This window comes from Vanellus vanellus (genome assembly GCF_965231255.1).
Source record: "Vanellus vanellus genome assembly, chromosome: 11".
Lineage (NCBI taxonomy): Eukaryota > Metazoa > Chordata > Aves > Charadriiformes > Charadriidae > Vanellus > Vanellus vanellus.
In genome coordinates this window covers 25225182-25253088 of record NC_138916.1, presented here as the reverse complement: position 1 = coordinate 25253088, position 27907 = coordinate 25225182, and the positions used below count along the sequence as shown (strand labels likewise).

General features: G+C 67.7%; 2 protein-coding genes across 3 annotated transcripts; both read left to right on the top strand.

Annotated features, from left to right (window-relative positions):
- Positions 1-778: 778 nt before the first annotated feature.
- Positions 779-17686, top strand: FURIN (furin, paired basic amino acid cleaving enzyme). Its single transcript, XM_082488801.1, has 16 exons — positions 779-878; positions 3190-3574; positions 8997-9095; positions 9843-9938; positions 10519-10647; positions 10888-10964; positions 11130-11218; positions 11461-11633; positions 12633-12845; positions 13179-13279; positions 13413-13516; positions 13720-13837; positions 14793-14972; positions 15066-15190; positions 15606-15722; positions 15807-17686. Exons 2-16 carry the CDS (start codon positions 3395-3397, stop codon positions 16373-16375), a joined length of 2370 nt encoding a protein of 789 aa, XP_082344927.1. The 5' UTR covers positions 779-878; positions 3190-3394; the 3' UTR covers positions 16376-17686.
- A 3008-nt stretch (positions 17687-20694) lies between these two features.
- On the top strand, positions 20695-27373 carry FES (FES proto-oncogene, tyrosine kinase). Of its 2 annotated transcripts, XM_082488750.1 has the most exons (19): positions 20695-20739; positions 21536-21787; positions 21884-22057; positions 22131-22227; positions 22625-22808; positions 23165-23302; positions 23406-23525; positions 23608-23730; positions 23800-23986; positions 24084-24161; positions 24414-24623; positions 24956-25078; positions 25346-25399; positions 25569-25687; positions 25888-25982; positions 26098-26221; positions 26358-26515; positions 26722-26844; positions 27003-27373. In XM_082488750.1, exons 2-19 carry the CDS (start codon positions 21563-21565, stop codon positions 27143-27145), a joined length of 2475 nt encoding a protein of 824 aa, XP_082344876.1. In that variant the 5' UTR covers positions 20695-20739; positions 21536-21562; the 3' UTR covers positions 27146-27373. The 2 variants fall into 2 exon arrangements, 1 of the variants encoding a protein (XP_082344876.1); XR_014269581.1 differs by lacking the exons at positions 26722-26844; positions 27003-27373 and having other exon boundaries at positions 25847-25982; positions 26358-26493.
- Positions 27374-27907: the final 534 nt, after the last annotated feature.

Below are 27907 nucleotides of genomic sequence, written 5' to 3'. Positions count from 1 at the left end.
CAAGGGCTGGTCTGGGTAGGCTTGTGTCCCGCCGTGGGTGCCTGGGGACGCGAGGCGAGGTGTCTTCAGGGTACCCTTCCCTGCGGGTGCCCTCACACCCCTGATCGGTGCCTGGGGCCGATGGGGGGGTCTGGGCTCTCGTGGGGCAGATCCAGGTCTCCCACTTGGGTGGGCACGGGCAGCCCCGCGTGGGCACAGTCAGTTCCCAGTGGGCATGGTCAGTCCCGGGTGGACATGGGCAGCCTCCGGCAGGCACAGTCGGTCCCTGGTCGGCATGGTCAGTCCCCGGTGGGCACGGGCAGCCCTCGGCACGCACGAGCAGCCCCACGCCGGAACGGGGGAGAGGCTGCGCTGAGCCCCGGGCTCTGCCCGGTGTCCGCGGAGAGTGGGTCTCCCCGGGCCGGACCGAGGGGGAGCGGCCCCGGGGGAAGGGGGGCTGCCCAGGGGAGCCGGGCCCAGCATGGGGCGGGGGGGGCGGTGTCCGTGCCGGGGCCGGGCGCGCTGCGGCGGGGTGCGGATCGCTCGGCGGCGCCGGTGCGGCGGCGGCGGGGGGGCGCGGGCGGGGCGGGCGGCGGTGACGGCATCCGGCGGCGCCCGGCGGAGCGGCGGCCGTGCCGCGCCGCGCCGCGCCGTGCCGGGCCGAGCCGTGCGGGGCCGTGCGGGGCCGGTCGGTCGGTCGGTCGGTCGGCGCGGGGCGGGGCGGGGCGGCGCTGACAGCTGCTCGGCGTAAACAAGCGGCCCCGCCGGCCGCCCCGCCGCCCCTGCCTGGGCCGGGCCCGGCTCCGGGGCGGGCGCTGCGGGCGCCCCGCGGCGTGACGCGGCGCCGCCGACTAGACGGGCCCGGCCGCCGGCGGGACGGGAGCGGGAAGGTCTGCGCGGTAAGGGCGCGGGGACGGCGGCGGGGACGCGGCCGGGGACGGGCTGGACCCGCCGGCGCCGGCGGTTTGACAGCTGGGGCGGCCCCGGCCGGGCGGCGGCGGCGGCGGCGGGGGCGGGCGAGGGCGCCGCGGCCGTTGGGCAGCCCCGGGCTCGGGGCGCTGCCGGCGGCGACCCCTGGGCGGGCTCTGCCCGGGCCGCCCCCCGCGGGGCAAACTCTGTCTGTCTGTCTGTCTGCCCCGGCGGCGCCCGGGGACGGCCGTAGCGGCCGCTGCGGGAGGCCGAGGGCGAGCAGGGAGGCAGGCCTCGCACCCCGGGGCCAGCCCCGGCCCCGCCGCTGGAGCCGCCCTGCCGGTGTGGGAACGGGTGGCGGCTCCGGCCTCGGCGCTCCGTGCGGCAGCCCGCCTCGGCCCGCGGGGAAGCGCTGGCGTCCAGCAGCCGGGCGGGATCCCGGGCGGCTGCTGCCCCACGCCTGCCGGTGCCGCGGGCAGCGGTGCCGCTCGTGGGGCGGCGGGTGCGGAGCAGAGAGCGCGGCCCGTGAGCCGGCGGGGAGTTGCGTCCCCGCTCGCGCCCCGTCGCGCAGGACGGCCTGCAGCAGCCCGGGGCCGCCCCTGCGCCTCCCCTCCCTCCCGCCGCTCCCGGGGCGCCGGGCCGGAGGTTTGCAGGCAGGACCGGGGCACGGGGCAGAGCCGCCGCGGTCCAGCGGGGAGGGAGCCAGCCCGTCCTGCTGGGCTGGGGCAGCGGGCGGGCAGTGCTGGGGCTGCGGAGGGCCCGGCTCCGCACCCTGTGGCAGGGACCTGCTGCAGCGTTGTCCCCACGTGGTGCAGTCATCGCCGGGGAGCGGGGTGGCTGCTGGGACCAGCAAGGTGGAGGAGCCTGCCCGGCTCTGGGACCTGCGGAGGGGGTGAGGTGCTGGCACGGAGACTGGTCATGGCAGACAGTGTCCCCTTGTGCTGTGCTTGCTGCTCTCTCCACTCACACGGTAGCTTTTCCCCTTCCCTGGGGGCTCGGGGAGCCTTTCCCACAGGAAACTGTGATTTGGGCCCTGGCACAATGCGGGACCCGGGGCTCCCGTCCAGCCTCCAGCGGGTGCTCGTGGCTCTGGGTGCCTTGGCAGGGTGGCTGAGCCCACAGCCGGCCGAGGTCTGGTCGCTGAGGGGGAGCCTCAGCGTGCCTGAATCGCAGCACTGTCTGCGCTGCAGCCTGCGGCGGGGTCTCAGGCGGCTGCCAGGAGCTGCTCTCCTCCCCTGGCAGCGCTGCAGGCTCCCTGCTCGCCGGGGCCGCTGCTTGCTGGAGGGGGGATGGGGCTCCTTTGGGCACTGCTGGCTCTCACCTTTCCCGCTGTCTCTGAAACACGACCAGCTATTTCAGTGTCCCCGTGGAGCTCTGTGCATGGAGCTCACACCAATGCTGTCGTGTCATGGGGTCCTTTGTGCTGGGTGGGTCACTCCCTGCTCTGCTCCGGGCATGCCTTCTCAGCTTCTTGTGTTTGCTCTCCAACACGGTGCGAGCTGTCCCCAGGTATCCCTGGGTGTGTGCTGGAGGTGACAGCGTGCCCCTTTTCATGGTCCCTGTGCCAGTTTCCTCTCTGTTGTGAAGATGAGTCACACCGGTGTCACCATGTTGTGCTCCGGAGGAAGGGCAGAGCTGAGCTGCTGATGGTGACAGGCAGCACCGCGCTCAGCGCTGCTGCCAGGCTCTGCCTGGTGGGTCACTGACTGTGGCGGCGCTGGGGCCTGGGGCTCTGCTAACCAGGGAGCAGTGGCTCGCCCTGGCTTCCCCCTTCCAGTCTCTCATTTAGCTGGGGTTCTTTGCATGGTGTCAGGGGTCATCTCCTCCAGTCCGGTTGCAACTGGAGAGGCAGGCTTCCCATCCCGGTTGCTCCCAGCCCTGTGACCAGATAGACCTGTCCCAGCTGGAGAAGGGGCTCCTGTCTTCTGCAGACCATGGCGGCGGGAGGCACGGCTTCCCTTGCCTCGCCTCTCTTCTCCTTCCGTGCCCTTCTCCCCTCCCAGTTCGTCTCCCTTGTTTGTAAGCATAGAGCGTAAGTACATATTGGGCAATAGGCAAGGTAAACAGCAGCTCTACGCCGGGGCAGGCGTGCCAGGACACCCTGCCGAGCCGGCTGCCACCTCGACTCCTCAGGGCCCCACATCCCATGCGGCTGTCCATGAACCATGGTGGACAGCAGGTGCTGTGTGCTGAGGGCCCCTTGCCCAGTGCCGGAGCTGTGGCTTGGTCCGTCGGAGCCTGGCATACCAGGGTTTGAGGAGAGGCGCGCTGGGGCCTGACTGCTCTTCCATCTCTTTGCAGATTGTGCTGCTGTCCCAGACGGTCTACGCCTGCTGCCGCCCTCCGGCCCGGCTTTCACGGGCTTGTCCCCATGCTCTCTTGGGCTGAGCAGGGACCAGCGGGGCAGAGAGGCCGGCGCGCCTCAGGGTGCTGACGCAGGGAGGCCGCTGGATCCGTTGCTCCTGGGACCCTCCTGCTCCCCAGCTAGAGGAACCCCGATACTCTGATGGATCTGAGGCCCTGCTCGCTGCTCCTGCTCTGGACTCTGGTGGTTGCCCTCGCTCTCCTGGCCCAGGAGGTGCTGGCCCAGCGTATTTACACCAACACCTGGGCTGTGCTCGTCCCCGCGGGGCCCCAGGAGGCTGACAGGCTGGCCAGGAAACATGGATTCCTCAACCTGGGCCCGGTAAGTCCCCCGCTTCCCTCTTCCTGTGGAAGCAGTGTCCTCTACTGCGCTTTGGGTGGCCGCTGGGCTCAGCCCCAGAGCCAGCTCAGGGGCTGCTCTTTCTGGCAGCAGGGCCACTGCGTTTGCGCTCGTTCACTGCAGCCTTCCAGCACCCACTGCGTTGACTCGAGGGTGGTGATTAGCTGGATGGAGCTGGGGCCTCCCCCCACCAGCGGGATAGTCTGGTGGCATGGCACGACATGACACGGCACACTGCCTGCTGAAGGGGGAAGGAGGAAAAGCCCATCCCAGCATGAAAAACTTGGGAGTGCTCTGCATTGGTGGAGAAGGAGAGGGCTCCCTGTTACCGACAGTGCTCCCCGCAACGAGCTGCCCCAGCACAGCACAGCCTCGGCTCAGCCGGGGCGGCAGCAGCACCCCCTGGGTGTCCACAGAGTAGGCAGTCTGACAGCAGCCGCACGTCCTTGGCCCTAAACTGCCCTTCACAGAAGGTGTGTCAGCAGGTCCCCACTGCTCTTGGCTTTCTCTGCCCTCAGTCAGTGGAGGGATGGGGCAGTACACATGGCTGTGCTGGGGTTGTCGCCACCATCACCCTCCTGGCAGTGGGGTGGGGACAACAGGGTGACCGTGAAGGAACCGGGGCCCTTTGTGTTGCCTGCAGTCCTAGCTGTGCCTGGCCTTGTCCCCAGCGCACGGTGCTCTCCTCCTGGCAGTCTTGACAGTGCCTAGCTCCCCTGTGCTCCAGGCCCCAGGCAGCCAGCTCTGCTTTCCCTGCCCGGCTGCAGGCTGTGCTCTCGGTAGCAAGGGGGCTCACAGATCTGGCTTCTGAGGTGTTGGCATGGAAGCCAGGCCAAGAGCGGTGGGGCTGGGTGGGCCAGTGGCCAGGGTCCTGCTTGCCAGCATGGTGGTGTGGACAGGACACGTCTCTGTTGGCAGGATGCTTCTTGCAGTCCAGTGCTTCTTGGTGCCACTGTTGTAGCATGATACTGGCTGCCCCATGCTGTCTGCACAGGCTGATATGTGGGGCTTCTCTCAGCCCTGCGCCACGGGCAGGACACTGGCCTCCAGTCTGGCAGTCCATAGGGACTTTGCCAATGGAGCTGGTGCCAGCACGGCTGCTGGGGCCAAGGGGATCCCACAGGAGCGGGTGCAGCAGGGCTGGCCCAGAGGGATGCCCCCCCAGACCCCGCACTGGGAGCTGGACTGGCGCTGCTGGAGCAAGGTGAGGCTGGTGCTGGTGGAGCAGAGCTCACATGGCTCAGGCAGCCCTCGCTGGGCTGCCTGCATCCCCGGGGGTCTGTTACCCCGAGAGCGGGGTGCTGCCACTGGACTGGGCTGGTTCTCCAGGAAGGAAGCGAGGGGCGAAATCCCAGAGGAAATTGCACAACTTGTGGCTGCGGTGTCAGGACCTCGCTGTGAGCAGCTGCCGGAGCTGTGGCGGGTGGGGAAGGTGGCTGTGGCTGGAGCCAGTGAGTGCCTTGTTCTGCTGCCCGAAAGGAGCACTGTGTGGGGCGGTAGATACACAGGGCTCTGAGGACAGGGAGCCCTGAGTCCTCTGGGGCTTGTGCTGGAGGAGGGAACTCTGTGGCGGTTGGGGCCAGGCCCCACTAAAGGTGTCTGCACTGAGTGGGCAATGAAGCGGCCTCATGCAGGTGCTGTCTGCATGGAAGTGTCTTAGAGCCAACGTCAGGGCAAAGGACGTGTCGGGCCAGGGCTGCTGCCGTGCAGAGGGGACCGGGAGAGCGGCCCAGGACACATCCCACTGCTCCAGGTCTCTGTGGGTATCCCTGGAGCGGTGATGGGCTGAGGTGCCATCAGCCTGCTCCCAGCAGCGTTCCCTGTCACGCTGTGGTGCCGGGTCACAGGTCCAGCTGCCAGGGCCGAGGAGCACCAGGCTCTGTGGCTGTGTCTCCACTGGCCCAGGGGTGCCTGTCAGCCCTGACCTGCCGTGCAGAGCCGCACAGGGCCCTGTGGCTCGGCAGGGAGCCCAGGCCTGGTTGGGGTCCATCCCTGTGCGCCACGGAGGCTCTGCACCAGCTCTGCCCGGCGGCGCTCACCTTCTCCCTGCACCATTCGGTCTGTGCTGGAGGCTGGCACCTCTCCCCCGGCTCCCCCAGCCCATTGAGCTGCCAGCGGAGCAGCAGCGAGGCAGCGCCGGCAGGCAGAGCCCCGCGGGCTGCGGCAGCTCAGGCTGCTGGTCTGGGCATGTTTTCGCCCATTCTGGAGCCTGTCCTGGTGTCTGTGCTGCGGGACGAGGCTTGGCTGGCCTGGGCTGCCCGCTCCCACAGAGGGGCTGTGGTGTCCTGGTGGGAAGAGCAGGGCTGGAAAGAGCCAGGCTCTCCCTCCTGGGAGGTTTCTGGGCTGCCGTTCCTGGGGGGGTGTGCCTCAGGGACAGGATGCGACAACCAGCCTGGAAGGGGGGGGAACTGGGCGCTTCTGGCAGTGCCCCAGTGAGAGGCCCCCAGGGTCCTTATCTGCGCGGATCCTGGCCTCAGCGCGGGGTCTGGACACTGTCCTCGAGGCGTGCTGTCCTGGCGTACTCCCTGTTCCTCCGCTGCCTGCAGAACCCGGGCAGGCGGGCAGTCTGCTGGGCCAGCGGTGCCTCCAGGAGAGGTGCCAGGACCCATGTCTGGTGCCAGTGGCCTCGAAAGTGACCCAAAGGACAGTGCGGGGTGGGGGCAGTGGTGTCAGAGGAGAGGGATGGATGAGGCAGTGAGGCAGGAGTGTGGTGGTTCTCCCCACTGGGGCTGGTGCAGAGGAGGGGCTGCAAGTGCTGCCTGCCCCAGCTGGGGATGGGGAGCGCCAGGGAAGGGTCCGGCTGCTGGTGCCAGCCTCGGGCTGCACTGGCAGGACACCGGGGCCGAGCAGCCCTAGCAACCCCAGCCCAGATAGGAGTGCTCTTACCGCTGGGCTGCAGGTCCCCACTAGACCCCTGCACATCGCCCTGCTCCCAGGGACGTGGGTGGGAGTGCGGCAGCCCGCTGGCCCTGAGGCTGGCTGAGGTGGTGGTGAGCCATGGCGGGAGGTCGAGGCAGGAGCAGTGAGCTGGCACCGCTCTCTGTGGGATCAGCGCTGCCCGCCCCGGGGACACACGGTGCTGAGGGGTGGCTCTGCCCTTGCTGAGGACAGGGACTGTGGGGATTAGGGTGGAAGCATGTGGGCTGGCTGGCTCCTGGCTACCACCGCAGTGTCTGTGCAGACCTAATCCAGTCGGATGACCAGGCAGAGCCGCAATCTGCTTGCAGGAACAATCAGGGCTCTGTCCTTACCCCTGGAGGGGGTGAGGGGGTGCTGGGGGGAGGGCAGCGAGCCTGCAGCTCGCTTTCCCCTCTGCCAGCCTGGTGCAGAGGCTTTTCACCTCAGTACCTTCCCAAAGGCTCTGAGCTGCCAGGAGTCTCGGGCTGTACTGGGAGGACGTGGTGTGCTGCGGGGAACGGGCTTGGGTCTGCCGCCAGTGACTCTGGCAGTGCTGGAGGTGCGATGCTTCCCTAACGCGCAGGGCTGCAGCTCTGCAGCCGGCTGTGCCCCCGCAGGGAAGGGGTGCAGAGCTGCAGGCTGAGTCCTGGCCTTTCCTCCACCAGCCCAGGGCAGGAGCAGTGCTCAGCTGCCACCGGCACTGGGGAGCGCAACCCCACATCATGAGCACCACATCTCGGGGAGACAGCGTGTTTTGCATCTTCCTTGGATAGCACCAGCTGGTGCAGCGTGGAGTTGATCTGCTGCATTGTCCCCTGCCCCAAGCTTGCTCCTCACCACGGCCCCAGCTCTGGGGGCAGCACAGAGGGTCCCCACACAGAGGGGAGCAGTCCTGAGCTGGCGGTTGTGGGCTTGGCCTGCCTCTTCCCTGGGGGCTGATGTGTGCTGGTGAGCTGCAAGCACCAGACTCCCCTAGTGATGGAGCCGTGGATGCAAGTCCTCACCCTGGTGTTTAGCTTCTGCCAACCTGTGCTGCTGGTGCTGGGATGCCACGAGTCGAGCCCATTCCCTTTGCTGCCCACAGAGCAGCTGGTGCACGGGGGGCTGCGCCATGGAGGAAGCCCTCCGGAGTGCAGTGATTCCATTTCGGCAGGTGGGGGCTTGGCGGTTCCCCCCCAAGCAGAGGTGGTGCAGGTGCGGCTCCAGGTGCTGGGGTGCATTTCCCTCACCCCACGGAGCACAGAGGGTCTTCAAGGTGAAGTGCATGACTTGGAGAGCTGCAGCCCGGATTTGCTGCCCCGGGGCCGAGGGTGCCGGTCAGCCGGCTGCACCTTTACTACCCTGCTTGAATCCGGCCAGCTGCGTGGCTGGCCAGGGTGGCGGCACATCTGCAGAGCTCTGATAAGGTTGGGGGAGGTTGTTAGCTGCAACCAAGCTGTTTTGCAGCAGCCTGGGGCGGCAGGGGGCAAGATGTCCTCTCCCGCATGTTCCTGCAGCCTTTGCAGCGCAGCCCTGCAGGTGATGGTGCAGCCTGGGCAGCCAGATCCCGCCTGCGGCTGCTGCCCAGGCTGCATGGCTTCCAGCAGGGCAGGGTGGACGCTTGGCCCCCTTCTCCCCGGTCCAGGGAGGCCCTGGGCAGCAGGGGTGGGGCCACCGCCGCCAGGCCAGCCTCCGGGACGTGCAGGAGGGGATAAGGAAATGACAGCACTGGAGAGGGTTTGGGGTTTAAAAATAACCAGCTGGGCGGCTGCGTGGCCTCCTGGCCCAGCTGTGCTGTGCTGGAGTCCTGTCCTGCCCCGGCTGGGCTGTCCTCGCATGCGTGGGAGCTGAGCCGGGGCCAGCGCAGCGTGGCTCCTGCGTGCCTCCCTCGCTTTGGTCCTCTGGTGCTGGCGGTGCCCCGAGGTAGAGACCAGCACTGGGTGGGTGCTCTGGTGGGACGCTGCCCTGGGGTGTGTGGGGAGAAGGGCTCTGTGAGTGGCCTGTCCGGAGGAGCAGAGGCTGGCTCAGACCCTCCCTGCCCTGCCTGGGACCATCTGAGGTCTGGACCCCCCCCGTCTCCCCCCATCACCAGTAGCAGGGGTGCTGGTTGGCTCAGGGAGAGGAGCGGCAGTTTTGTCTCCTGAGGTGGGAACCTCTTCCAGGCTGGTTCCGAAAAGCCTGTCCCTCTCTGCTGCTGCTCGCCTGGGGCCTCCCTGCCAGGGCAGCAGCTTTGTTGGACAATTAGGGATTTACTGCTGGGGGGGGCCTTCGAGAGGCTGAGGTGGGCAGAGGCCACGTCATTGTGGCCCCAGGGTCTCCCTAGCTGCTGTGTCACCAGCTGCCACAGCGTCTTGCAGGCTGTGCTCGCAGTCTGTTCTCGCAGTCCTGCACCATGTACCAGCAGCTGCTCTGGAGCGGGTGGCCCAGCCTGCTTGTGGCAGCACCAGGGCTTGGGATCGCAGGTGGGGGGACAGGGAATTGGGGACACTGGGCTCTCTTGTCCATCCTGCTCCTTTCTCTGTTACAGATCTTCGGTGACTATTACCACTTTCGGCACAGCGGCGTGGTGAAGCGTTCCCTCTCGCCCCACCAGCCCTGGCACAGCCGTTTGGCCAGGGAACCACAGGTACGTCCAGTGGGGAGCCCTGCCTGCCTTCTGCGGGGGGCTGGCTTTGGTCCTGGGCACTTCACACTGGCGTGTGAGCCAGCACTGGGCATGGGACGGGGCTGAGCTGCCTTGAACCGTCCCCTGGCATCAAGGCCCGTGGCAGAGCCAGGTGGGAGCCCGGCACAGGCAGGGGGTCAGCAGAGCCGCTGTCACTGGCCTGTGGACTGCTGTGATCCCAGGGCGTGGGGCAGCCCCTGCTCCCTGGAGGGCTCTCTGTCCTCATATGTGGGACAAGGTGTGCAGGGTAGTGCCAGCAGTGCCAGATCTCAGCGCGGCGGTGTGGTGGGGCTGCCGTGATCTCCATCCCCTGGCTCCAGCCCAGGGCCCTGGCACTCTGGCAGCGCAGCAGGGCGTGCAGCGCGTTGCAGCAGCTGGCAGGCTCTCGGCAGCTTGCTGCTCGGCAGAGCTCTGCGCTCTGACCTGCCCGCTCTGCTGGAGCGGAGCCTGTCATGGGACACCTGGCACTGCCACCCCAGCACGGCTGTGCAGAAGAGGCCAGGAGGGACGGTCTGGATGCTGCAGTAGTTCTGGCCGGTTCGGATGCTCTACCAGCCCGGGGCTGGCTGTGAGCTCAGAGCCCCTCCGGGCAAGCTGCTGGCTGGGGGGCACGGGGGGCACGGGGTCCAGGGAGCTGCTGGCACAGACACAAGCTGCCAAGGGGTGGCCACGGGCAGCAGGGGAGCCTCATGCCCTCTCTGCCCGCAGGTGCAGTGGCTGGAGCAGCAGGTGGCAAAGCGCAGGACCAAGCGAGACATTTTCATGGAGCCCACGGACCCCAAGTTCCCGCAGCAGTGGTACCTGGTGAGTGCCAGGTGGGGGCTGCGTGCTGCCGGGTGAGGAGAGGAGCCGTGCAGTCACAGCAGCAAGTTTTGGGGCAGTGGACATGGCACCCGAGGGATGGCAGCTGCTGCCAGACAGGCTGGCAGGGAGGAGGAAGGCCTGAGGCAGCCGCCCGGTGGCTGTGGTTCTGGGACACCCGAGGGAAGAGGCCACACTCATGGAGCTGTGGCTCCCTGTGGGGGAGAGCCTGGGGCTGGACTAGGAGGGAGCAGCCCTTTGCCTGGCCCAGGAATGGGGTCTGTACCCAAGTCTGCATCGTCAAGCTCGGGAGCAAGCCTGATCTCTGTGAAGGGAGCTGTGTTTATGGGGCCCAAGCACAGGCTGGGGCTCGGTCTCCTTTTGGAGTGGACTTCCTTGGGTGGCCTTGCCCAGAGCTCTGTGCCCAGGTCCCCTGGGATTTCCTCATTCCATGCCACAGCAGAGCAGGGGGAAGGCTGCCGCTTGCTTACCCTTACAGCTGTACCTGGGAGGGGTCCGCACACACCCCCACTGCAGTGCCAACAGCTGGGCACAGCTCCTATGCCAGGGCTTCTCTCGGCAGTACAACACGAACCAGCGGGACCTGAATGTGCGTCAGGCCTGGGAGCAGGGCTACACGGGCAAGGGCATCGTGGTTTCCATCCTGGATGATGGCATTGAGAAGAACCACCCTGACCTGGAAGGCAACTACGTAAGTGTGGGGCGATGCCATAGGGCGGTGTGACACAGGAGCCTGTCCTGGGCGGCTGCGTCTGTTTGGTGCAGCCCTGCAGCTGTGTGGCACAGGGTTTGTTGTGCCTGCCGTGGTGGGACATGGAGAAAAGCGATGGAGGTGGGGCTGGAGCCTCCCCCCCAGCTCGGCCCAGCCCCAGGGCGGTGGGACTTGGTGGGCAAAGTAGACGGTCTCTTAACTGCCAGGTCTGTCTTCCAGGATCCAGGGGCAAGCTTTGATGTCAATGACCAGGACCCAGACCCGCAGCCCCGCTACACGCAGATGAACGACAACAGGTGAGGCTGGAGGCAGAGGCGAGGGCAGCAGAGCCCGGCCGTGGCAGGGACTCAGTGGTGGTGCCATCCCTCATGGACTGCGGGAGGGTGCAGGGGTGGTGGCATGCTTCTGCCTTGTGCTCCTTTCGCCCCATCTGAGCACACTTGGTCCTGTTTCGATTGTAGACACGGCACGCGCTGCGCTGGGGAAGTTGCTGCCGTGGCAAACAACGGGATCTGCGGTGTCGGCGTGGCTTACAACGCCAGGATCGGAGGTGGGTGACCCCCTGCCCTGCACCTAGAGCAAAGCCTGCGCTGGGCTCCGCAGGTGCCTCGCAGCCAGAGGAGCAGGCTGTGCTGGGGATCTCGGTGCTGCTGGCCAGGGTAGCCCTGTAATGGCACATGGCACAGGGTGGCAGCAGCAGATGGAGGGCTCTCGCCTGTGGCACCTCTGCCCTGCGGTGCATGGCCACTGTGCCCCGTCCGGTCGCCCGTGACGTCTGCTCTCTGGCCCTAGGCGTGCGCATGCTGGATGGGGAGGTGACTGATGCTGTGGAGGCCCATTCCCTGGGCCTCAATCCCAACCACATCCACATCTACAGTGCCAGCTGGGGCCCTGAGGACGATGGCAAGACTGTGGATGGCCCGGCCCGGCTGGCAGAGGAGGCTTTCTTCCGAGGGGTCAGCCAGGTGAGCAGGAGAGTTTGCTGGGGAGCGCCGGCTGAGTCCTGCCCCTTCCCCCAGGTCTCCCTTGCTCTGCCCGTCCTGGTTGTGGTCCTGGCCCTCTCATGATGCGCTGTCTTCCAGCCCATCTCCCAGATCAGGCTCTGTTGGTTTTTCCTGTTCTTCCTGCGCAATGGCTCTGAGTCAGGGCTCCTCCCATGCAGGGCACTTATCTCGCCTTTCTGAGCAGCCCTCTCCTCCTTGCTCAGAGGGCTTCCACGCAGCCCCATGCTGGGACGGTCTCTCCCCACTCTCCGAAGCCCTGCGCTGGCTCCTGCCTCATTTCATGCCAGCCTCTCGCCCTCGCTTCCTCCAACCATCCTCGCCCCACTGCCCCCGTGTGCTGTCAGTGCAGCCCGTGCCTTGGTGTGACCGTGGTGCAGCCTGAATGGTTCAGCTGTGCCCTGTGTTCCGCCTGGGATTGCCTGCACAGAGAGATGCGTGTGCTGTGCGAGGCATGCTGGCAAACCCGCCCTGCTGTGCACACCGTCTCTCTCACACATGCTGTGAGTGGAGCTGTGGCTTCTGGGTGCGGAGCAGCCGGTCGGGACTGCTCTGCCAAGCTCCCGCAGTGCTGCCAGGCAGCTGCAAATCCCACACAGGCAGTCAACGTGGGTGATTTCCGAGCAGAAAAAGACATCGGTTCATGGAAGCCCCACTCTGGTGGGGCCTCCTGCTGCCCAGTGCCTTGCCTGTTGGGGCAGCCTCTGCAGAGCTGCCTCAGCATCTCCGTAGGCATGGCAGTGGTGAGGGATAGGGGTGCCGGGCGCCCAGGCCAGCATGCTGACCGGTGATGTCCTGCTGTCCCCCAGTGTCCCAGCTGGATCTGCTCAGTCTTTCCCGCTCAGGCTGCAAGAGCCCTGGGGCCAGCACTGTCCCCTCGTCCCCAGCTCCAGCCCGGGGTTTCTTGCCCTGCAGCAGCATGGGTGATGCTGGTGCTGGCCCTCACCCTGTCTTTGTTACTAGGGCCGAGGGGGGCTGGGCTCCATCTTCGTCTGGGCGTCCGGGAACGGGGGCCGTGAGCACGACAGCTGCAACTGTGACGGTTACACCAACAGCATCTACACACTGTCCATCAGCAGCACCACGCAGTATGGTAACGTGCCCTGGTACAGCGAGGCCTGCTCCTCCACCCTCGCCACCACCTACAGCAGCGGCAACCAGAACGAGAAGCAAATTGTGAGTTGGGGCTGTTGGTGTCTGCGGGCTGGGGGCTTGTGGGGGTGGGATGTGCCGTGAGCTGCAGGTGCTGTAGGTATCCCTCTGGGAGCCAAGCGGGACAGAGTGCTGGACGCAGGGCTGGCCCCGCTGTGCCGTGCTGCTGCCTGCCAGGTTGCTCCCGGGGCTTGGTCTCGTGAGTTGAGGAATTCTGGGGGGAAGCTTGTGAGCTGCCCCAGGAGTAGTGGCTCTACCTCACCTCTCACAGCCCTCATGGGGACACGAGTCCCCGAGCTGCCTTCTGGACCTGGCCAGTGCCCACAGCACCTCTTATCCCAGCACTCCTCCTTGCAGGTGACAACTGACCTCAGACAGAAATGCACCGAATCCCACACAGGGACGTCAGCCTCAGCACCCCTGGCTGCTGGCATCATTGCTCTTGCCCTGGAAGCCAAGTAAGGGCAGGCACGGAGTGGGGCTGGGCTGGGGCAGCCATGCAAGCCCTGTGGGGTGGCAGAACCTGGGCATGGACCCACCTGGGGCAGGAGGAGCCAGGTTCCGGTGCCTGAGCCCCATGTCTCCCCACAGCAAGAACCTGACCTGGCGGGACATGCAGCACCTGGTGGTGCAGACGTCGAAGCCGGCCCACCTCAATGCCAATGATTGGGTCACCAACGGTGTTGGCCGCAAAGGTATCGGGGTGCTGGGGATGGACATGGGGCTGCTGTTCCCATGAGCACTGCTAGCCCAGGGGTGCTGGGGCAGAGCACCCCAGCAGCCCTGGGATGTGGAGGAGGCGGGAGGCCCCGGTGAGCCATACAGCATGGCCAGGCGCACATCCCCTGCTGGCGATCCCTGGCCCTGGAAGTGGCACTGACCCTGTCTCTGTCCACAGTCAGCCACTCCTACGGCTACGGCCTGCTGGATGCCGGGGCCATGGTGAGCCTGGCCAAGAACTGGACCACGGTGGGACCTCAGAGGAAGTGCGTCATCGATGTCCTCACGGAGCCAAAGTAAGGGCTGGTGAGCCCAGGAGGGCATCACCCAGTGTCCATCCCATGCATAGCTCTTAGCCAGAGCCCAGGTGCCTCTGAGCCCAGGGTGAGGAGTGGGGAGGATCTCCGGGGCTGAGCTGCCCCTGAGACCCTGGACCCTCCTCCTGTGAGAGCTTGGGGAGAGCTGGGAAAGCCGCCCTCAGCCATCCAGCACCGACACTGACTGTGGAGCCTGTCTGCTCCTGTTGGGGCCAGGCGAGCGCGGTGGGGGTGCGGGCAGGCCAGGACGCTGCGGTTTGGGAGCAGCCAGCACGAGTCATTCCCAGACAGAGGGGCTTTTCAGGGTCAGACAGAAGCTCCTTTTACTCCAGCTTGGCCGCCGCCACCACAGCGCAGCGTGTGCTGAGTCTCGTGTGCGGCTGGGGAGCTCCCCGGGGGCTCTCGGGGTGGGGCATCTCTGAGCATGGAGGGAGCTGAGGATGGGTCTTGCCTCTGCCTGCTGCCCTGCCCTGGTCCCCTGGGACCCAGCCCTGCCCATCCAGAGCAGGCACTCCTTGTGACCGGCATCCTGCACTGGCACCAGGGCTGGCGCCGCAGGCAGCTGCAGAGGGGACGGCTGCAGACGAGCAGTAGGATGGGGACGGCCGTGCCTGTCCCGTCCCTGGCCCCACCATGCAGGGTGGAGCCGGCCCCGCGGCGGGCGAAGAAAGGGCCCATTCAGGGCTGGCACGGAGTGGTGGCCGGGCAGGCGGCATCAGGCAGCGTGTGCTCGGCAGAGCAAACCCCACCGTGCCCGGGAGCTGGGGCTGGCCCGTCTGCTGCCTCCGCCCGTCCAGGGATGGGAATGGAGAGGAGGCGCCGGCGGCTGCTGCGGGATTGACTACCAGGACAGCCGCAAAGCCTCACAGTGGGGAGCGGTGGCCAGGGCACTCTGTCACATAGGACTGGGCTCACTCCTGCCTGTCCTTGGCAGGGACATCGGGAAGCGCCTGGAGGTGCGGCGGAAGGTGGACGCCTGCCTGGGAAAAGCCAACTACATCAGCCGGCTGGAGCACGCACAGGCCAGGCTGACGCTGTCCTACAACCGGCGGGGGGACTTGGCCATCCATCTTGTCAGTCCCATGGGCACCCGCTCCACCCTCCTGGCTGCCAGGTAGGTGTTGGGCTGCAGGGCAGCCCCAGGACCGGGCTGGCACAAGCAGGTTTGGGGGACGCTGTCACCCACCTCTCGCCCTACCTCACCCAGGCCCCATGACTTCTCGGCCGACGGCTTCAACGACTGGGCCTTCATGACGACACACTCGTGGGATGAGGATCCCTCTGGGGAATGGGTGCTGGAGATCGAGAACACCAGTGATGCCAACAACTATGGTAGGGCTGGGCTGGCCTCACCCCCACCACTGCCTCCCTCTGAGCCCAGGGCAGGAGCGGGAGCAGCATGGGTGCCCAGTGTCCCCCCACCACCCATGAGCAGAGGGGCTGGTGGCACCTCGGATGCTTTGCAGTGACCTGGCTGGGCAGGAGCTGGAGTTGGGCACACGGGGAGGGGATGGGGCTCCTCTAGGGCGGCAGGGGTCTGCAGTAGGAACCCCCAGAACCAGCTGGCCTGTTCCCCCTGTGCCGTGGGCAGCCCTGTGCAGGGGCATGGTCGCATGGTGGGGGCTCTGCCAGGCAGTGGGCACAGCCCCACTGTCCACTGACAGCCCTGACCAGTACAAGCCCCCTCCCTGTGCCTGTCCTGAGCACGTGTGGGCACACTGGACATCCTCACCCCGGCTTGTTGCAGGCACTCTGACCAAGTTCACGCTTGTGCTGTACGGGACGGCCACCGACTCCCCCAGCCTCTCAAACCAGCTGGAGAGCAGCGGCTGCAAGACCCTGACCCCCAGCCAGACCTGTGTTGGTGAGTGTGGGGCCGGTGGGGAGGGGACAGGGACATCGGGCGCAGGCAGCCCCACTGCCTGTGCTGACCCTGCCTTTCCCGCAGTTTGTGAGGAGGGGTACTACCTGCACCAGAAGAGCTGCCTGAAGCGCTGCCCTCCCGGCTTCGCGCCCGGTGTCCAGAGCACGCACTACAACCTAGAGAACAGCGTGGAGCCCATCGCGCCCCACCTCTGCCTGCCCTGCCACCCCTCCTGCGCCACCTGCGTGGGGCCCGGCCCCAACCAGTGCCTGACCTGCCCCGCGCACTCCCACTTCAGCAGCCTGGACCTCTCCTGCTCCCACCAGACGCAGAGCAGCCGTGCGTCCCCTGCCCTGGCAGACGGCGAGGGGCTGGCGGAGGCCCCCCCTCCTGCCAACCTGCCCGTCCTCATCGCCAGTCTCAGCTGCGTCCTCATCGTCGTCATATTTGTCACCATCTTCCTGGTGCTGCAGGCGCGCTCAGGCTTCAGCCTGCGTGGCGTGAAGGTCTATGCCCTGGACAGCGGGATCATCTCCTACAAGGGTCTCCCCTCTGACATCTGGCAAGAGGAGGGCCCCTCCGAGTCGGACGGTGAGGATTACGAGCCCCACAGCGAGAGGACTGCCTTCATCAGAGACCAAAGTGCCCTTTGATGAGCCCTCCCGCCCCTCCCTCCTCCCTGCCCAGCACCGCGGGGCCGGGGCAGGTGAGGCCGAGGGGCCCCGGACTCTGCCCCCATCTCCCTCCCGCACCACAGCAGCCCAGGGCTTCCCCCCCACCGGCACCGGCCCTTGGCCCTGGCCTGGGCTGCTGGGCACGGCCCTGCCGGCACCGTCCTCAGCTCGGCACCGTCCCACTCGTACACCATCTCTCTTGGCCCCGTCTCTGTCCTGTACCCCATGCTGGGGTGTTTGATGGCAGCGGGGCCCCTGGCGCTCACTGGCCCTGTGCTGGCAGCCGTGGCCCCTGCCCGCGGTGGGTGGCTGCTGCTGGGGGTCACACGAGTCCCCCGCAGTGGGCAGCATGTGGGGTCTCTGCGTTGTCACAGCTCAGGCTGGGCTGGCCAGGGCAGGGGCAGCTCTGACCCACCGGTGTCCCCCTGCCCCTGCCACCCTCCGCACCCGCCGGGCCTCTGCCTGCAGCCCCAGCTCAGCCCGCTGCGTCCCAGCTCCCCGCCACCTCCCGAGGGCCTGTCCACCTCCACCCATGCCCTTCAACAGCAATAATGGCCAGGCCTCAGCCTCTGCTGCCTGATTGCCTGCTGCCTGCCCATCCCACCACGGCTGTGGCTGCCTGCAGCGTGGACAGGAGCCCCCCTGCACCGGATAGCATGGGGCAGGGCAGCACCTTTCCTCGTGCCCGAGGTTCAGCCCCCCCCCAGCACAGGCAGGGACCCCCCCTCGCACAGACCCTGCTCTGCGGGTCTGCCCTGGGCCCCCTCATGTTTTGTCCCCGGGCAGGGCTGTGCACGCTGCTGGCCGGGGCCGTTGGGCAGCCCCGGTGCGCTGCCCCGGCTCTGTCTGTACCCTGCCCGTGTTGGGCAGAGCCCGGCGTCCCTGCAGCCGCAGCCCCCAGCGCGCCCCTGCCCCCCGACGTGCCTTGCCCCCACTTGGTGACAATCCGTTCCGCTCCCCGCCGGAGGCCCCTCCCGGCACCGCCTGCCCCCGCTGCCCCTTCCCCCGGGCTGGGGGCCGGTGCCGTGAGCCCCTTCACCGTCCGCCGCTGCACACCGGGGCCGTGGCGCAGGCTCCCACCCACCCCGTGCCAGCGCCAGCCCCGGCCTGCTGCGGACGGAGCTGTCGGCCGGGGGCCACAGGACTATTTTTCTATAATAACTTTTTGGTGCACAGTAATTTTTTCTTGTAATTTAATCAGCCGGGAGCTGCCTCCTGAGCCTGTTTTTAATTTAATGGATGTGGATATAACGCTAGAGAGACTGAGTTATTAAATGTTCAGAACTATGCAAACCAGCTCAGGTGCCTGTGCTCTGTGTGCCGCAGCAGCGGGTGGCCCTGGCCGGGGCGGCAGCCTGGCTGCGGTGGCAGTAGGGCACGGGGTCATCCCATGCCACTGCCGGGCCCGCGGGTCCCCTTCATCTGCTTGGTAGCTGCAGGAGGGGGCCCGGGGCCCTGCCTGCAGCACTGCCTGCAGCCGGGGCCGGGGCACCTTGCTGGGCTGTGTGCCTGCTGTGCGTGCAGGGAGCCCCGGCTGCTGCACTGCGCGCCATACTGCAGCTGCAGGATCCTGCGGCGCTGGGTACCCCTGCAGCCCCCGGCCAGGACACAGAAGTCCCCCAGAGCCAGGGGATGCCCTTCCCAGGCTCCGGGCAGGAGCGGTTGCTGGGCAGGGGCTGCTATTTGGGGGCGCAGTGGGGGACTCGGCACCCAGGCAGGGACTGTCCCTCTCCACCTGAGCGATGGGAAGCAGCTGCTTATCGGGAACCTGCAGAGAGGGGAGCTATTTGGGAACCGGCTGCAGTGGGTGGGTGGGTGGGTGGTGGGGACAAAAGCCTGGAGGAACTTGCACCGCTTTCCCACAGCGTGTGAGCTGAGCCCCTCCACCGCAGCCCCAGACCAGCTGAGCTCACGTGCTGCAGCCCCGGTGTCCAGCACCCCCCTGCAGCCAGAATGCGATGCCCTCAGGGCAGCCCTGGGGCTGGACCTGGGACCCGCTCGTGCCCTGGCCGAGCCCCAGGCAGAGCGCGCCCTGGCCCCATCGAGCCCCCCACGAGATCCCGTCCCCCCAGGAGGGTCTGTGGGGGCTGCGCTCGCTTGCCGAGGCAGCTCCTCTCTGCAGAGCCCCTCGGCCTTGCTGCGCCCACACCTGCGGTGGCTTCCTGTGGTCAGGAGCGAGTTCACCGCAGCGTGCAGGCGCTGCTCAGCCTGCTCCTCCCTTTCACGCGAGGCTGGGCCAGGGCCAGGTCCCTGCCGCCCCCCGGCTGGGGGCTGCATGCCCCTAAGCTGGCAGTGCGTGGGTCGGGGCAGCTGGGCACCGCAGGCTGCCCGTGGCTGTTGGGTGCTGCAGTGATGGCTCCCGCCGGGGAGCAGGCGGAGGCTGGAGCCCCACAGGGCCCTGCAGGATGCGGGAGGGCAGGCAGAGGATGTGAAACTGGGCGAGCTGTGGTGTGGCCCACAGCAACCTTCCTGCTGCAGGCAGCCATCGGGGCTTCCAGGGAAGGAGAGCTTCTGCACTGACTGTCACACCCGGAGCCTCGAAGCACAGTCCTGACGGCCCTGGCACCACAGGGGGGCCAGCCCCCCGGCTCAGATGTCTCCTACCAGAGGTGCCCGGTGTCCCTGGTGCAGCCTGGTGGAGGCAGGGAGGGCTCCTGCGCTGCCAGGGGATGATGGAGGGATGCTGGGGTGGGGAGAAGCAGCCCCCCAGCCTGGCTTGTGAAACAGTTCCTAAGCCCATGATAAAGCTGCGAGTGTTCCTGGAGCCAGCGGGGTGTGTGGACGCTGCCGGTGGGACCCGCAGCTCAGGCAGAAAATAAAAATATTCCCGGGCAGGGTCTGTAGCTGGGGCAGAGGGGGCTGGGGGCAGGTTGGCATCTGCTGCAGGTCAGGGCAGCTGCAGCGCTGGTGCTCACAGAGCCGCTCTGACCCTCAAACTCTCCAGGGAGCTGAGCCATGGTCGTGCCCAGGGAGCATCGGTGACACCGAGTGCTCCAGGCAGCTGAATGGGGCACAGGGAAAGTGAAGCACCCCCAGCAGGCAGGACCCCATGGGGACCAGGGCCAGCTGTAGGGTGACCAGCTGGTTGGGTAACTGGGGACCCTGGCAGCACGTGGCAGCTCTTGATCTGCTCAGCTGGGCAGGCATTAACTGGGCTCCTCTCGCCTGGCAGGGGGCCGCGGTGACTCTGGGTGGGGATTCGTCTTGCTCAGCACAGGAATGAATCTCTGGCACTTGCTGGAGTGCTGCCTGGGGTCTGTGCCAGGGCACCATGGCATCCCCTGGCCGTGCTGTGCCATCATGCTGCTGCTTGTCATGACCACCGGGGCATCACCCAGCCGTGGGAAGGCGAGTCAGCAAAACTCCCATCTGACACAGTTTTTCCCACAACTTCCTCTAAAAGGAATCAGCTCGGCTGTGTCCTGCAGGTGACTGTGACGCTCCTCTGGAGCTGGGGGCTCTCTGCCAGGCACAGGACAGGGGGCTCAGCACAAACCACCCGGGAGGCAGCCGGGCTGAGCCGAGCTTACCCATGCCGTGCCATGCCAGCACCGGGGACACGAGCAGCAGCACTGGGCAGAGGTGGTGGCGGTGACGGCTGTCCCTGCGAGACAGCTGCCAGAGCTGAGTGGTCCCACAGTGGCACCAGGGAAGCGCTTTGAGAGGGGAAGCGCCTGGGGCTGCTGCAGGGAGAGGGGTCCCGGCCGTGTGGGCACAGGCTGGTGCCGAGGGCTGGGACGTGGCTCCGTGGGTGCCCGTGCAGTGGCTGCTCTGCCCTGTGGCCTTTAACAGTCACGAGGGCCAAGCTCGGGGGGGCGATGGGATGGGCCCCCTTCAGTGGGGCTGCTCAGAGCCATGGGGACCCCCCGGGGTCCCCCCCGGCCCCAGTCCCTGCAGCCTCTTGGGGAAGCAGGGGCATGGAGAGGGGCTGGGGGGCAGGCAGGACCCAGCACGGCTGAAGGGGCTTTGCTGGGTGAAACCCCTGCGGGGACGGGGCTGAGTTCAGGCTCCGCAGCACCGGTGGACCACAGCCAGGGCGAGGAAGAACCCTGGGGTCCTGCAGGGCCGGGTCCTGCCGGCGCCAGGCCTTGGTGCGAGGTGGCCGGGAGGGGCGACGGGGCTGGGGGCTGCCCCGCTATGGTGGAGCCATGTGCCGGCCTCGGCCCCGAGCACAGGGACTGGCAGGGAGGGGAGGAAGGGCAGGAAATCTCGCAATGGCTGTATGGTCAGCACCGGGTTTCCTGTTCCTCCCCAGGAGCCGGAGCTGCACTAGGTCCAGACTGCGCCGGCCCCGGGAGGACGCCAGCGCCATCCCCACGGCGGGGACCTTGCGGCACACTCAGGTTGGCGGGGCTGTGCCCCACGGGGCGCTGGCGGGGACAGGGGACCCCTTTGCTGGCGGCTGGGGGGGTTCTCGGCCCTGGCGCTCTGCGGGGTTGAGGGCTGTGCCAGGGGACATCCTGCCCCACACAGAGACGTGCCCCAGCACCCTCCTGCTCCTGCTGTGCCCTTGCCGTGGGGCAGGGCACCCCGCGACCGTGGCTGGGACCAGTTCGGCTTCCAACAGCCACCCTGGAGTCGTGGATGCTGGGACACGTCCAGGCTCGGCACCTTCCTCTGGGGCTCAGCGCCCTATCCCCCTCCTGCCATCTTCCCACCCGTGTCCTGGTTCCCGGGAGCTCCCTGGTCCCGGTGTGCCCGGCTGCCCCTGCCGCGGGCACAGGGGTGACCATAGGCCAAAATGGGGCCCGAGCTGCCGGATCGCATGGGGCCGGTGGCCCAGGCAGGGCAGGGACCGTGGCTGTGCTGGCCTCGGGGAGCAGACCCGCACACACAGCAGAGGTGACGCTGCTGTTTTTGACCCCATACTTCCTCCTCTCCGGCACTGTACCCACGGGCCCCAGCTGCCGCGGGGCTTGGGGCGCGCTCAGCCCTCCCGCCTGCTTTGAATGTGCTTTGCAAGGCAGATGGTGTGGGGCAGGGAGGACTGCCCCCCACCGCTGGCCGGCCCGGCCACCGCGTCCCAGTGATTGGGCAATGGGGTGGGAGTGTGTGAATGCAAAGGGCCCCAGCCACCAGCAAGGGTGGTGCAGGGCACGGCGCGGAAGCGGCGGCTCAGGGTCTCCCATGGCTCTGCAGCCTCCTCCTGCCCGGGACGGCGGTGCCATGGGCTTTGGGCCGGAGCTGTGGTGCCCACAAGGGCACAGCGCACTGCTGCGGCTGCAGGACAGTGAGCTGCGCCTTCTGGAACTGATGAAGAAGTGGATGTCACAGCGTGCCAAGAGCGACCGGGAGTACGCGGGGATGCTGCACCACATGTTCTCCCAGCTGGAGAAGCAGGAGGGCCCTGGGCAGCTCCGCACCGGTGACCACGGTGGCCAGATTGGGGAGGTAGGGATGCCCCAGTGCAGGAGCTCACCCCGCAGAGCCCAGTGCAGCGTGGTGCGGTGCTGGAGGGTGGCCGTCCCTGACACCCTGTCCCCACAGTCCTGGTGGGTGCTGGCGAGCCGGACGGAGACGCTGAGCCAGATTCTGCGGCGGCACGCGGAAGAGCTGGCGGCGGGGCCGCTGGCTAAGCTGAGCCTGCTCATCCGTGACAAGCAGCAGCTCCGCAAGGCCTTCAGCGAGCAGTGGCAGCAGCTCAGCCAGGAGTACGCCCGGGTATGCAGGTCCCGGGGGGGGGCCTGGGGGGCCCGACCCAGCCCCGCTCCCCTGACGGCGTCTCCCTCCCCAGACCACGCAGCAGGAGATGGAGAAGCTGAAGGCGCAGTACCGCAGCCTGGTGCGTGACAGCGCCCAGGCCAAGCGCAAGTACCAGGAGGCCAGCAAAGGTGCCTGCCAGCTCAGCCCCCCGCCTCCCCTGTCCCCATCCCGCTCTGTCCCCTCCCGGCTCCCCTCATGGGTCAGGGATCGCCGGAGCCTGGACCGGGGGGGGGGGTCCAGGGGTGGGTGGCAGGGGGAGAGCCCAGCCTGGGCCCTGGGGAGCCGGGCAAAACTGGGGGTTACAGCCCTGGGACGCTGCGGCTCCGGAGCATCCCTGTGCATGGGGAGGTGTGTGACTGCCCCGGCCCCCCTGCCTGCCCTGGGACCACCCTCCCAGCCCCATCGCCCCCCCGCCACCCATCCCAGCCCCGCCGGGTGCCTGTGCCCCTCGCTGGCTGCTTGCGAGGATGCATCACTGGTGACATGGCAGCAGCAGTGGGTGTTTTCCACGGCCTCTGGCCCCAGACAAGGAGCGGGACAAGGCGAAGGAGAAGTATGTGCGCAGCCTCTGGAAGCTCTACGCCCTGCACAACCAGTACGTGCTGGCCGTGCAGGCGGCCACGCTCCACCACCACCACCACTACCAGCGGGCACTGCCCAGCCTCCACCAGTCCCTCTACAGCCTGCAGCAGGAGATGGTCCTCGTTCTGTAAGAGCCCTCCCTGCCCCGTGCCCCACTGCCTGCCCCACACCCCGTCCCTGGGCACCCCCATGCGCTCCGAGAACCAGCGGTGTTCCCTCCTCCTGCCGTAGCCCTGCCAGCCACCGCACCTTCCCTGCCCCACCGCCTGCCCCGCATACCCCGTGCCCCTCCTGCCACAGCCCTCACTGTGATGTTCCGCAGCACCACAGGAGATGTGGGGGCTGAGGGTGCGAGCCAGTGGGACACAGGGACTGGCCAGCCCGGGAGGCAGGGCTGGGACAGGAGTGGTGGCACCCGGCCACAGGGGCTCTGGGCTGGGGGGCACAGGAGCCCAGCAGCCCCCAGTGCCCGTGTCCCTGCAGGAAGGAAATCCTTGGGGAGTACTACAGCATCAGCAGCCTGGTGCAGGAGGACGTGCTGGCCGTGCACCAGGAAATCGCTGGTGCCATCCAGGCCATCGACCCCGACACCGAGTACAGCAGCTTCGTCCAGAGCCACAGGTACGGCCCTGCGTGGCTGCAGCTGCTCTGCCAGGCACAGCCCTGCCAGCCGCGGGTGCCAGCGGCTGCCGGCACGAGGCAGAGCCACGCTGGGTGCCCACAGGTATGGCTCTGAGGTGCCGCCGGCCGTGTCCTTTGATGAGAGCTTGCTGGAGGAGACAGAGAACCTGGTGCCAGGGGAGCTGCAGCTGAACGAACTGACCGTCGAGAGCGTCCAGCACTCGTGAGTGGGGCCGGGCTGTGGACAGGGGCCACCACCGCCATCAGCGTGGCTCAGCGCCATCTGGCACCTGTGTCTCTTGCAGCCTGACGGCGGTCGAGGAGGAGCTGGCAGCCGCCACGGAGGCCGTGAGCAGCAAGGAGCAGCGGGTGCGGGAGCTGCAGGCAGAGATCCGGGGCGAGGAGCAGAGCCGGAGCCCTGGGGAGCGGTGAGGTGTAGTGGGCAGGGGGTGAGGGGCCGGGGGCAGCGGGGGCTGACCGCCCCGTCCCGTCCCCAGGGTGCACTTGCTGGGCAAGCGGCAGGGTCTGCAGGAGGCGCAGCAGCAGCTGGAGGGGTGCCTCTGCACCCAGGCCAAGCTGCAGGCGCAGCGGGACCTGCTGGCTGGGAAGCTGGCGGAGCTGGGTGCCGGGGAGCCCCTGCCCGCCCTGCCTCTGCAGGAGGACCGCCAGTCCGTCTCCTCCGTGGTGAGTCCTGCTCCGCCGTGCCCTGGGAGCCGCAGGGCTGGAGCATGCCAGGCTGGGATCGCCCCCTGCCCAGCGTACAGCTCACGCTTTCGCCCAGGAGCAGGAGCGGAGTGGGGCCACTGCGCTGGAGACCCTCAAGAACCACATCTCGGGCATCTTCAGCCCCAAGTACTTGGTGAGTCCCTGGGCACCTTTGGCCACCTTCCCCTCCCACCCAGCCGCCTTGCCAAGCCTCCCAGCCCCTCAGCACCTCCTGCCCTCTCCTCTCCGGTCCCACAGCCCCCTCCTCTCCATGCTCCAGCCCCTCCAGCCCCTGCTTCCCCTGCCTGCTGCACCCTGCCCTGGGCACCACTTCCAGGCACCGCTGCTGCCCCCAACTCCGGCACCACCCGGGGGCACGGCTGGGCTCACCTCCGTCTCCATCCAGCTGCCGCCCCCCGTGCCCCTGATCCCGGAGGTGCAGAAGCCACTGTGCCAGCAGGTCTGGTACCACGGGGCTATCCCACGCTCAGAAGTGCAGGAGCTGCTGAGCTGCAGCGGGGACTTCCTGGTTCGGGAGAGCCAGGGCAAGCAGGAGTACGTGCTCAGCGTGCTGTGGGACGGGCAGCCCCGGCACTTCATCATCCAGGCTGCCGACGTGAGTGACCACAGGCGGGGAGAGATGGCCAGGGGTGGCCCTGCACGGGCAGGCAGGGGTCCCTGCCTGGGCACAGCCCCCGGTGTGAGTGCACAGAGGGATGTGCAGTATGAGGTGTGAGCACTCGTCCTTGCATGGGCCAAGGGTGTGAGCCCTGCATCATGCGTGTAGATGCCCACTTGTGCGTGCTTGCCATGCCCGGTGTGCATGGATGTCCTGCACCATGCGCATGCACGCACGCTCATCCACGCGTGCACAGCCTTGCACCCCAGCCCCTGTGAGCACACCCACGCACACGTGCAGGAAAAGCCCTCAGCCTCACCTCCCCACAGAACATGTACCGGCTGGAGGGGGAAGGCTTCCCCACCATCCCGCTGCTCATCGAGCACCTCCTGCAGAGCCAGCAGCCCATCACACGGAAGAGCGGGATCGTCCTGGCCAGGGCCATGCCCAAGGTGACGGCAAGCAGTGGGGAGGAGGACAAGTCCCCTGCACGTGGGGCAGCCCTGCCCAACACCTCCTCCTGCCCACGGCTGGGCTGGGAGCCCCAAGCACGCTTCTCCAGCCAGACGTGGTGACTCAGCCCCTGGGGAGGGACGGGACCAGGGGGCTGGTGACCCCTCTCCAGGGCTCTGTGAGAGGGATCTGCAGGGGCGGGGGGGGATGTGGGCCTGGGGTGGGCTGGGGGATGGCTCACCGCCTTCAGTGTCCACTTGCTGCAGGACAAATGGGTGCTCAACCACGAGGACGTGCTGCTGGGGGAGCGCATCGGCCGGGTGAGTCAGGGTACTCTGGTGCCTCTCTGTGTGGGGTCTGTGGGAGGACAGAGCTGTCCCACAGGGTCTGTGGGAGAGCAGGGATGTCCCACAGGCTCTGTGGGAGGGCAGGGGTTGCCTCGGGCCACACTGTGGCAAGTTGTGCCACTGCACCCATGTCTCTCGGCAGGGTAACTTTGGGGAGGTGTTCAGCGGCCGCCTGCGTGCTGACAACACCCCTGTGGCTGTGAAATCCTGCCGGGAAACCCTCCCACCCGAGCTCAAGGCCAAGTTCCTGCAGGAAGCCAGGTCTGTACGGCCGTCACCCTTGTCCCAGCCCGTCTGTCTGTCTGTCCTCAGGACTTGGGGCTGTTCAAACCCTATTGGGACTGCAGCATCCGTGTGCTGAGGGCTGTGTCCCCAGCCCAGTCCCGGGTGTGGCATGGACATGGCCTGTGCGTGGGGCAGCTGGGCCCCCGCAGGCACCGTGCCCATCCTTGTCCCCACAGGATCCTCAAGCAGTACAACCACCCAAACATCGTCCGGCTCATCGGTGTCTGCACCCAGAAGCAGCCCATTTACATTGTCATGGAGCTTGTGCAGGGTGAGCAGCCCCGTCCTGCAGCCCCCACTCTGCCGGGGCAGCCGGTGCACACGTGTGCAAGCTTGCCACAGTGTGCCAGGGCAGCTGCCCACCAGCTCAGCAATCCTGGGTGCAGGGGGGGACTTCCTGAGCTTCCTGCGCAGCGAGGGGCCCCACCTGCGGGTGAAGGACCTGATCAAGATGACGGAGAATGCTGCTGCTGGCATGGAGTACCTGGAGAGCAAGCACTGCATCCACAGGTGGGCTCCAGCAGCTGCGGGTGGGTGCTGGGCAGGGCTGGGGGAACCCTGGAGCTCTCGCTGAGCCCCGTCCTGTGCCAGGCAGAGGCCCCTGGGGACAGCCAGGCATGCGGCTGATGGCTCTGTGCCGTCCCAGGGACCTAGCTGCTCGCAACTGCTTGGTGACGGAGAAGAACGTCCTGAAGATCAGCGACTTCGGGATGTCACGGGAGGAGGAGGATGGCATCTACGCCTCCACTGGGGGGATGAAGCAGATCCCTGTCAAGTGGACCGCCCCTGAAGCACTCAATTATGGTACGGGATGGAGGCGGGCATGGCCTAGTAGCCCCATGGCACAGCTGGGAGCTAGGAGTTTGGGGCACACCATCCTGCTCCCACACGCCTGGTCCTGGGGGGGAAGCAGAGAGAGACGGGGCACCCCAGTCAGCATGGGCACAGCCAGGGCAGTGGTGCCATGGGTGTCCCCAGCCACCAGCACCCATCCCGCCCCATGTCCCCAGGCCGATACAGCTCTGAGAGTGATGTCTGGAGCTTCGGGATCCTGCTGTGGGAGGCCTTCAGCCTGGGTGCCGTCCCCTATGCCAACCTCAGCAACCAGCAGATGCGAGAGGCGGTGGAGCAGGGTAAGGGACGTGGCTGGGGTCTGGCTCTTGAGGGCCACTGTGAGGTCGTGGGGCCAGCGCTGCGGGTCCACTGTGGAGCTGTGCCCACGGGACGGGACTTGGGGGGGTGAGGGGCAGGTGGCCCGGGCTGCCATGTCCCCATCCATGCCGCCCCCCAGGCATGCGCCTGGACCCCCCTGAGCAGTGCCCCGAGGAGGTGTACCGGCTGATGCAGCGGTGCTGGGAGTACGACCCCCGCAAGCGTCCCAGCTTCAGCACCATCCACCAGGACCTCATCGCCATCCGCAAGAGGCACCGGTGAGGTAGCACCGGGCTGAGGGCAGAGCCCCAACGGCCCCACTCAGGACAGCACCTTGTGCCCCGGATCCATCCTGCCGGCAGCGTGCGTCCCTCGGGCAGGACCTGCCAAGGAAGTGGGTGCTGCGGGGCAGCCGGACGTGGCTGTGCCCCCTCCCCAGCCCAGGGCAGGGGGCTCCTGCGCACCCTGGGGACACGGCACCCGCAGATCCTGCCTAATAAACGAACGAGCTCTGCAGCACCGTGTCCGTGGGGGGTACAGGGGGGCGCAGACCCCGTGGCAGCCAGCGGGGCCATGCGCCTGCGCTGCACCGGTGACAGGGCGCACCGAGATGGTCCTTCCGAGGGTACCGGGGGTCTGTCCGGGGGTGTACCGGGGGTCTGCTACGGGGGAGGATGGCCCGGCCTGCCCCGGGGCTGTGGGTGTCCAGTCCCCGGCGCTACGGTGGGGCCGTCCGGGCTCCGGACGCTCGGGGGCGCCGGTCGGGTCGGTGCCGCCCCCCCGCTGCCCGGCGGAGGGGGGCGGGCGGACGGCGGAGCCGGGGCCGGTCCCGGGGCCGGGCGGGGCGGGGCGGCGGGCGGCGGGCGGGGCCTGGCCCATCCCGGCCGCGGCAGCCGGCGGGCCCGGGGCGGGCGATGTGAGGAGCCGGGGACGGGCCGCGGAGCCGCCCAGGGTAAGAGCGGAGCGGCCGCGCCCCCGGAGCCGTCCCCCGGTGGGCGGCCCCGGCCCTCCCCGCCTCCGGCACGGCCCTCCCCGGCACGGCCC

Excerpts from the sequence above, each read along its gene's own strand:
- FES (XM_082488750.1), top strand. The coding sequence starts at position 21,563 with ATGGGCTTTGGGCCGGAGCTGTGGTGCCCACAAGGGCACAGCGCACTG. Across the intron at positions 23,987-24,083 it reads GCCAGTCCGTCTCCTCCGTG|GAGCAGGAGCGGAGTGGGGC; the intron begins GTGAGTCCTGCT and ends GCTTTCGCCCAG. Across the intron at positions 26,516-26,721 it reads CCCTGAAGCACTCAATTATG|GCCGATACAGCTCTGAGAGT; the intron begins GTACGGGATGGA and ends CCATGTCCCCAG.
- FURIN (XM_082488801.1), top strand. The coding sequence starts at position 3,395 with ATGGATCTGAGGCCCTGCTCGCTGCTCCTGCTCTGGACTCTGGTGGTT. Across the intron at positions 10,965-11,129 it reads ACGCAGATGAACGACAACAG|ACACGGCACGCGCTGCGCTG; the intron begins GTGAGGCTGGAG and ends TTTCGATTGTAG. Across the intron at positions 11,219-11,460 it reads TTACAACGCCAGGATCGGAG|GCGTGCGCATGCTGGATGGG; the intron begins GTGGGTGACCCC and ends CTCTGGCCCTAG.